The sequence below is a fragment of the Hypanus sabinus genome, chromosome 17 (assembly GCF_030144855.1).
Source record: "Hypanus sabinus isolate sHypSab1 chromosome 17, sHypSab1.hap1, whole genome shotgun sequence".
Classification (NCBI taxonomy): Eukaryota; Metazoa; Chordata; class Chondrichthyes; order Myliobatiformes; family Dasyatidae; genus Hypanus; species Hypanus sabinus.
The window spans coordinates 23266071-23275937 of record NC_082722.1 but is presented as its reverse complement, the minus strand read 5'-3'; the positions used below and the strand labels follow the sequence as shown (position 1 = coordinate 23275937).

Below are 9867 nucleotides of genomic sequence, written 5' to 3'. Positions count from 1 at the left end.
AATATTTTTAAGATGGTAGCAGGCTGACTTTGTAATTGCCTTAACATGGCGGCTAAAATTTAAGTCAGAGTCCATGATAACTCCAAGATTTCTGGCTTGGTTTGTGCTCGGTGTTGGAAGGTTAGCATGGAGAGGGCACTGATACTACTGAGAAAGCAGTACAGGCAAATCAAAATCAAGTTTAATAGACCAGGAATATAATGTGAAATTTGTTAACTTTACAGCCACAATACAATGACATGCATGATACATAAATAGAGAGAAAAAACTGAGTTACATTAGGTATGTATATGTCTATACCCGTATAGACCATAACACAATAAGTAAGTGTTGAGCCAGTCTTCATGGGTTCAGTATCCATTTAGAAATCAAATGGCAGAGGGGAAGAAGCTGTTCCTGAATCACTGAGTGTGTGCCTTTGGGCTCCTGTAACTCCTTCCCGATGGTGACAGTGAGAAGAGGGCATGCCCTGGGTGGTGAGGATCCAGGACATGCCTACAGTACCGCTCCTTGAAGATATCTTGGATGCTACAGAGGCTGGTATCCATGATGGAACTGACTCATTTTACAAGTTTCTGCAATTTACTTTGATCTTGTACCCCCAGACCAGATGGTGATGCAGCCACTCAGAATGCTCTCCACACTACATTTGTAGTTTTTGAGTATTTTGGTTGACAAACCAAATCTCCCCAAACCTCTAATGAGACATAGCCACTGCCTTGCTCTCTTTATGGCTGCATCAGTATGATGCGTCCAGGTCAGGTCCTCGGAGATCTTGAAACTGCTCACTTTCTCCACCTCTGATCCTTCCCTGAGGATTGGTTTGTGTTCCCTTGTCTTAGAAACCCTGGCAATTCAGGACAATGTTTCTCATTTGCATGCCACCTTGGCCGAACAGATGAACACTTTTAGTTATAGACAACTGCGTTGCTCCAAAGAGCATTATATGAGGTTATTCTTACCCTCGGCCATTAGGCTCTGTAATGAGTCAACACCTATAGCCGGGGAAGTGATGACCCCCCCCCCCCCGCCCCCCACTGTTATACTGAGGTAACTTGTTTTTCTTACTTTTTTTCTAATATTTGTATATCTGTGCACTTGTAATGCTACTGTGACACGGTAATTTCCTTTGGGATCAATAAAGTATCTACCTATCTATCTATTTCACTCTTCCTGAAGGCCACACTCTGCTCTTTGGTCTTGCAGATGTTGTGTGCAAAGTTGTTTCTGGAACACCACTCCTCCAGCTAGTATATCTTGCTCCCGTACACCCTCTCATCACCATCTGAAATTCTGCCAACAATGATTGTATCAAAGGATTTATAGACGCCATTTGAGCTATGCCTCGCCACGCAGTCACGGGTATAGAGACAGCAGAGCAGTGGGCTAAGCGCACACCCCTGAGGTGCACCACAGGGATGAAATGCAGGGTTGATGGTTCCCCTGGCTGGGGTTTCTAGAGTCAAACATCATGGTCACTGATATAAATTGCTTATCCTTCCTGTAGATCCTGGGTGCAGAATCACCATTGGCATATCTTTCCAATCAGTGCCTTGGGTTGCGTCCTGTGGGCGTAAAAACACAAGCGACGCGGAGAGGCGTCCAGTCAGACTCGGCTTGGCGTCCGACTGTTTATAAATCCAAATGCACCTTTATGTATTGAGTCTCTGACGTTGAGTGGTTACTTGAAATTCTCTCTGCGTCGTTTATTGCTTTATTTTTGCTATTTCTCTTTCGAGGCAGCAGCAATGAAGAACATACCGAGTGAGACCACAGCTGCTGTAGTTTGGAGGCAGCAGCAATGAAGAACATACTGAGTGAGACCACAGCTGCTGTAGTTTGGAGGCAGCAGCAATGAAGAACATACTGAGTGAGACCACAGCTGCTGTAGTTTGGAGGCAGCAGCAATGAAGAACATACTGAGTGAGACCACAGCTGCTGTAGTTTGGAGGCAGCAGCAATGAAGAACATACTGAGTGAGACCACAGCTGCTGTAGTTTAAAATGTCCCGTGACCTGACTTATAGTCCTCATCCAACATCACAAAAGAGAGGCGCGATCTGCATTCTGTATAGTTATTGCAGAGAAAAACTATCGTTAGTTTTTATTTGCAAAATAAGATCGGTCACGCTATAAGGCTAATTCATTGGGTGTGAGACACCAAGATAGTTCCCATCGGAAGAAAGTCTGTAATTTCTTTTCCTAATGGGCAGGAACCGTTCTGGGCAGCGGTGAGGGAGGGCGAAGACACGGAACCTCCTACTCGATGCTGCGTTTTCCACCGGAACACAGCGTGTAACTCCTGGTTTAAGATGGCGCAGGCGGCGGTCGCACAGCAACCCAAGTGAGGGCGCCAGGAGTGGGATGTTCCTGGTGGATTATAGCAGCAGCGAGGATGAGGAGGAGCAGAAAGAACAACACCCTCCATCACTGCTGCGGCTGGGGGGCGGAGGCGGAGCTGCTGCCAGTGTGCCCGAGTGAGTAAATCTGAGTTCATCGGGTAGAGTGGCTGTGTAACACCGAAATAGCCCCCCCGCTCAATCCGCAGCATTTCCTACTGATGGATGCAATCCCACTATTTCAAAAAGAAGGGGAAACACGAAACTAACAGCTATTAAGTGTAACATCAGAAGTGTGTCAGGGGATGTTTGTGTTGTCTAAATGTCGGTTGCTTTATTTTTCAAATGATGATTGGTGCACAGCCTGAAACCCCAGCGACTGCCCATACCAGACAGTGTAATGGGAATGTTCAAGCAACTGGAGGAGCACGTGGATGACAGCAGTGAACACGATGGTCGAATCCGCAGCTTTGCGCACCAACGAGGGAACTGGTCAACGCTTGTGTACTTGGAATGTGAGTTACCCAGGCAAATCGATATATTATTAGTTGCGACTAGCCTCACGATATGGCTACAAGGCTCTATATCTTAAAAAGCCGTAACAGAAACATGGTGAGGGAAGGGTAGGGCTACACACACTACTGCAATGATAGAGTTAAGAGAGGAGAGGGAATTGTGATTTTGATTTAAGATGTATACCACAGCAAAACTAATGGAGGATATTGTTAGAGAATCATCTTGTAAAGTTATGTAAGTGCGATTTAGAAATAAGGGAATGATGACTTTGGTGGGATTATAATACAGGCAATTAGAGGATCAAGCATGTAAAAGGAATGCAAGTAGCTGTAATATAATTATGTTCCAATAGTAGGTTGTTTTCAACTTCCCTGATATTGACCTAGATTACCAAAAGACAATGGGCAGAATTTGTTTTGCCCATCAAAGTTTTCTCCAACATTGTGGAAATGGTCCTACTAGAGAGCAGGTGACACTGGACCTCCTGCTGGGAACTGAGGCAGACCAAGTGATAGAGTTGTCGGTAGTAGGGGAACCACTTTGGGACCAGTGACCAAATAGTTGTGGAAAAAGATAGGATTACTCCCGAGCATAAAGTCCTTGATTGAGGCAAAGTGCCAGCTGGCAAGTGGGGAAGCTTTTAAAAATTCAAGGAAGCATGTTCTTGTTAAAGTGTATTGAGGAGTGAGAGATTTAGGAATTTACTTAAGAAGATCCGTAGGGCAATAAGAGGACAATGTCACTGGTGTGGTTAGTAGGAAAACACCAAAGTTGCTGTTGTAATGGACTGTGAAGATGGTTATCTGAGATTAACTAGACCAACTTGGGAAATGAATCAGAGAGCGTCAAATAGAATATAACTTGGGCAGATGCAAAGTGCAGCACTTAGTAAGCCAAATCAATGTACGACTTGCACATTAAGCTGTAGGTCCCTGGAAAGTATTGTAGAACACAGGTACCTAGGGTGCAGCAACATTACATGGAGACAGGTGACACTGGTGGAGAAGGCATTTGACACACTTGCCGTGGGCATTGAGTACAGGACTTTGATGTCACATTGCAGCTGTACAAGGCATTATGTTTGTATATGGAATACTCCATGCAAGCAGAACTTGCATGGATAAAGGAAGGATGCCATTAAGATGGGAAAGTTCACAAGGATGTTACTGGGAGGGCTTGAGTTACAAGGAGAAACTTGATAGGATGTGGCTTTACTCCCTGACTTGTAGGTAGCTGAGGGATGAACTTACACAGGTTTATAAAATCTTGAGAGGTGTTGTTGGGGTGCGTGGTCACAATCTTTTTTCCAGAGTAGGGGAGTCTGAAACTACAGGACACAGATTTAAGGTGAGAGTGGAATAATTTAAAGACAACTAGAAGGGAGAATTGTCCTCACAGAGGGTATAGAGTTGCTAGATAAAGTGATAGAGGTGGGTACAAATACAATGTTTAAAAGACATTTATACAAGTACTATATGTGGTTTAGAGTGATTCAGAGGGATATGGGCCGAGATTAAGTAGACAACTTAGTTGGCATGAATGAGTTGGATTGAAGTGTCTGTTTCTGTTTTATATAGCATTTTTAGTGCTGAATTTCTGCCTGACAATTTGGACATAATTCACCTGTGTATGTATTGTGTACAACTGATGCCCTCTGGTGGTATCAACGTGTAAAGAAAGCCAGAGTTGTAAAGAAAGCTGTATACTGGTTTCCCCCGCAATCTGAAGGTAGAGTGTTCCTATGAAACTGTTTATAATCTGAAATGACGTGAAGCAAAGAAGCAATTAACATTAATTTATATGGGAAAATTTTTTGAGTGTTCCCAGACCCATAAAATTAACCTACCAAATCAAAGCAAATAACACATAAAACCTAAAGTAACACTAACATAGAGTAAAAGCAGGAATGATATGATAAATTTACACCCTATACAAAGTAGAAATATTGTAGGTATGGTGTAGTTTCACTTATCAAACTCGGGAAGGCAGCGAACCAAAATTGATTTGGAGAAAAGAAAATCGGCACATACACGCATATGTATGCACGTGCATACGCACATACACGCATACGCACGTACACGCATACGCAAACAACTGCCCGCACAAGGCTTCACGGTCATTGTAGCCTTTCTCAAGGTAAACACACGTATAAAGCGGGCATCCTTTTCTCGTAAAAGCGAAAATCCTCTTGCTGGTGAAAACAGGTACTAATGTAAGTCTTTCGTAACAGCGAGTTGTCGTAAAGCGAGCGTTTGAAAAGCGGGGGCCAATTGTAATTCTTAACAATAGTGACTATCTGAATAGAGTACTTGACTAATAGGTGGCTGACCAAAATGTATCAAAAGGATCAAATTATTCTCAGTAAATTTATCAAGGTGTAAAGAAGCCTGTGAAGGCCAAGTCACTGAATATATTTAAGACAGATGCATATAGTTGGATTTCTAGACACAAAATGCACCAAGGGGTAATATGATAGAGGACCAGCATTGATCATATTGAATGCAAAGCTGGTTGGAAGGGCTGAATAGCTTCAATTTGCCAATTTGCCTGTCTCAGGATGCTTGCAGGTATTGTACCGTTTTCTCCAAATTTAAAAAATATTTTTAGTAACACTAAATTAACTCTTAATGATATGTCCTTCCAAACAAAATTATGGATATTAATTCTTGCGGAAAACAAAAGCATTGAGATTCTTTTACTGGGTGTTAAGTTGTAAGCTATGTAAGATGAAAACATGATGTGTGTAAGGCTATAGCTTTATTGAAGGATTTATTAGTTCTGCTTTTTCCTGCTATCAGAATTATTTTCGAGAACTATAGAAAAGAACAAGGATGGTAATGTAACAAAGTCTGAATAATTTAACCACTAAAATATTAACCAGTAAGTGGGTTTACAGCAGTGGTTCCCAAACTTTTTTGGATTAGTCTCCTTGGCTCCCAGCATTCCCTTCTCCCTTTCTGGCAATTACATAAAAACTATTTTTGATTTGCGATGTACAGTGAAAGAAAATAGGAACTACATATTCAAAGCAGTAACAAATAATTGCAGCATTTATTCAAGTCCATTTGAAGTAACAAATTAAATTAAATTATTTATTTAATTCCTATAAAAATAATTTTCAGCGATTTTTAGAGCATGTTTTACTCCAGCTATTCACTACTTCTTTTCTTTTTCATCTTTCAAAAAGGTGGATGGGCATGATGCAGTGATATCAGGCTGAATGTCACACAGAGGGAGTCTCAGGTCCCCACATTCAGTAACTTGCAGTCTGTTTCATTGCTTTGAAAGAAATTGGGCGACTGTACTGAAACCATGCTCCACTAAGTATGATATTAGAAAGGCAATAAAGAATATCTTGACTTTTCTTCATTGTGCAGGACAGCATTCAGAGATTTCTTTCTGCAATCAAAAGTCTTAAGAGTCATAGGAAAGTACAGCACAGTAACAGGCCCTTCAGCCCACTTAGCCCATGCTGAACCATTTAAACAGCCTAGTCTCATTGACCACAGCCCTCCTTACCCCTTCCATTCATGTACCTACCCAATCTTCTGAACGTTGAAATCGAGCTGGCATGCAGCACTTGCACAGCAGCTAGTTCCAACTGTCATGACCCTTTGAGTGAAGAAGTTTCCCCTCATGTTCCCTTTAAACATTTCACCTTTCACCCTTAACCCATGAGCTTTAGCTGTAGTCTCACCCAGCCTCAGTGGAAAAAGCCTGCTTGTATTTACCCTATCTATACCTCATAATTTTGCATAGCTCTATCAAATATCCCTCTTAGTCTATATTCCAGGGAGTAAAGTCTAACCTATTCAATCTTTCCTTCTAACTCTGTCCTCTGGTCCCGGTAGCATCCTTGTAAATTTTCTCTGTACTCTTTCAATCTTATTTATATCTGCTCTGTAGGTAGGTGACCCAAACTGCACACAATACTCCAAATTAGGCCTCATCAATGTCTTATCCAACTTCAATATAACATCCCATCTCCTGCATTCATATTTTGATTTATGAAGGCCAATGTGCCAAAAGCTTTCTTTATGGCACTATCCACCTGTGCCATCACTTTTAATGAATTATGGACCAGTATTCCCAGATCCCGTTGTTCTACCGTACACCTCACTCAGTGCCTTACTGTTCACTGTGTGGGACCTACCCTGGTTATTCTTACCGAAGTCCAACAGATTTGCACTTGTCTGCATCAAATTCCATCTACCATTTTTCCAGCTGGACCAAATCCCACTGTAAGCTCTGATAGTTTTCCTCGCTGTCCACTAACACCTTCAATATTGGTGTCATCCTTAAAATTGCTGATCCAGCTTACATTATCATCTAGGTCATTAACATAGATGCCAAACAACAATGGACCCAGCAAGGTTAAAGATGACCTATCGGGTACAGAACCATGCTGACTATCCCTAATTAGTCCCTTTCTATCCGCATACTCGTATATCCTGTCCCTTGGAATACTTTCCAATAATATTTCCACTACTGAGTCAGGCTCACTGCCCTATAATATCCTGGTTTCTCTTTTTGCGCGCATCTTAAGCAGCAGAACATCTTAGCTATCCGCCAATCCTCTGGTAGCTCACCTGTCACTGAGAATGATTTAAGTATCTCTGCTAGGGCATCTGTAGTTCCTGCATTTGCCTCCCACAGAGTCTGACGGAACACCTTGTCAGGCCCTGGGGGTTTATCCACCCTCATTTGACCCAAGACAGCAAACACCTCCTCCTCTGTTGGGGTCAATGATCTCATTGCTGCTTTGCCTTGCTTCACTGTGTCTGTCTTCTGAGTAAATACAGATGGAGAGAATTTAGGATCACCCCATCTCTTTTGTCTCCATGCATAGATTACTATTCTGATCCAATTTTGTCTCTTGCAATCCTTTAATACTGTATCTGTAGAATCCCTTGCATTTCTCCTTCACTTTGTCTGCTTTAATACTGTATCTGTAGAATCCCGTGCGTTTCTCTTTCACTGTGTCTGCTTTAATACTGTATCTGTAGAATCCCATGCGTTTCCCCTTCACTATGTCTGCTTTAATACTGTATAGAATCCCGTGCGTTTCTCCTTCACTGTGTCTGCTTTAATACTGTATCTGTAGAATCCCTTGCGTTTCCCCTACACTGTGTCTGCTTTTATACTGTATCTGTAGAATCCCTTGCGTTTCTCCTTCACTTTGTCTGCTTTAATACTGTATCTGTAGAATCCCTTGTGTTTCTCCTTCACTGTGTCTGCTTTAATACTGTATCTGTAGAATCCCGTGCGTTTCTCCTTCACTGTGTCTGCTTTAATACTGTATCTGTAGAATCCCATGCGTTTCCCCTTCACTGTGTCTGCTTTAATACTGTATCTGTAGAATCCCGTGCGTTTCTCCTTCAATTTGTCTGCTTTAATACTGTATCTGTAGAATCCCGTGCGTTTCCCCTTCACTGTGTCTGCTTTAATACTGTATCTATAGAATCCCGTGCGTTTCTCCTTCACTGTGTCTGCTTTAATACTGTATCTGTAGAATCCCGTGCGTCTCTCCTTCAATTTGTCTGCTTTAATACTGTATCTGTAGAATCCCGTGCGTTTCCCCTTCACTGTGTCTGCTTTAATACTGTATCTATAGAATCCCGTGCGTTTCTCCTTCACTGTGTCTGCTTTTATACTGTATCTGTAGAATCCCTTGCGTTTCCCCTTCACTTTGTCTGCTTTAATACTGTATCTGTAGAATCCCTTGCGTTTCTCCTTCACTTTGTCTGCTTTAATACTGTATCTGTAGAATCCCTTGCGTTTCCCCTACACTGTGTCTGCTTTAATACTGTATCTGTAGAATCCCTTGCGTTTCTCCTTCACTTTGTCTGGTTTAATACTGTAACTGTAGAATCCCTTGCGTTTCTCCTTCACTTTGTCTGCTTTAATACTGTATCTGTAGAATCCCTCGCATTTCTCCTTCACTTTGTCTGCTTTAATACTGTATCTGTAGAATCCCTTGCGTTTCCCCTACACTGTGTCTGCTTTAATACTGTATCTGTAGAATCCCATGCGTTTCCCCTTCACTTTGTCTGCTTTAATACTGTATCTGTAGAATCCCTTGCGTTTCTCCTTCAGTTTGTCTGCTTTAATACTGTATCTGTAGAATCCCGTGCGTTTCTCCTTCACTTTGTCTGCTTTAATGCTGTATCTGTAGAATCCCTTGCGTTTCTCCTTCACTTTGTCTGCTTGGGCAAACCCATGCAGCCTTTTAGCCCTCCTGATTTTTTAAGCATTCTTTTATATTTCTTATATTCCATAAGTGTCTTGTTTGTTCCTACCTGCTTATAGCTGCTATGTATCTTTTTTTTGTGTGTTTTAAACAGGACCTCAATATCTCTTGAAAACCATAGTTCCCTACACCTGATACCTTTAATTTTTTTTCTTACAGACACATACAAGCTTTGTACTCTCAGAATTTCATCTTTGAAGGCCTCCTACTTGCCAAGTACACCTTTGCCAGAAAATAGCCTGTCCTAATCCACACTTGGCAGATTATTTCTGATACCATCAAAATTGGCTTTTCTCCAATTTAGTATCTTAAACTACAGAACAGTCCGCCCTTTTTCCATATTTACTTTGAAACTAATGGCTTAATGTGAATTTTCGAACCTCGTCTTCAGTTCGGTCATTTTGTAGTGAGATCAGTTCTTCCTCCATCTTTCCTGTTAATTCTTCATTAAAAGTGTTCAGGAAATGATTTATTACCAATCTGGAATTTGGATTGAGAGAAGATCCTGTAATCTCTCTGACATGTCTTTATGCTGCTCACCCAGGTGGCCACAGTATACTTGAAGATCATCATCTGGTATTCTTTCTTTCTCTTCTAATTCAGAGAGGCTCAGAAATTGGAAAAGGTCATGATGGCCAATGTTGCATTTAAATGGGGTTAAGTTGGACAGAAATTTGGAAATGACTAATTTGACTTTGTTTAGTCTTTGCCTTGCAATTGATGATCAATTTCATTAAACTTTTTGAATAATTCTGACATAAGC

At 41.6% G+C, this 9867-nt stretch overlaps 1 protein-coding gene across 1 annotated transcript in view; it reads left to right on the top strand.

Moving 5' to 3' along the window:
• Positions 1–2296: 2296 nt before the first annotated feature.
• usb1 (U6 snRNA biogenesis 1) overlaps positions 2297–9867 on the top strand; it is a 36216-nt gene continuing 28645 nt past the window's right edge. Inside the window, exons 1-2 of the mRNA XM_059992663.1 lie at positions 2297–2476; positions 2702–2853. Of these exons, the coding sequence (XP_059848646.1) occupies positions 2364–2476; positions 2702–2853 (265 nt within the window). The 5' untranslated portion in view covers positions 2297–2363. The remainder of the gene's footprint in view (positions 2477–2701; positions 2854–9867) is intronic.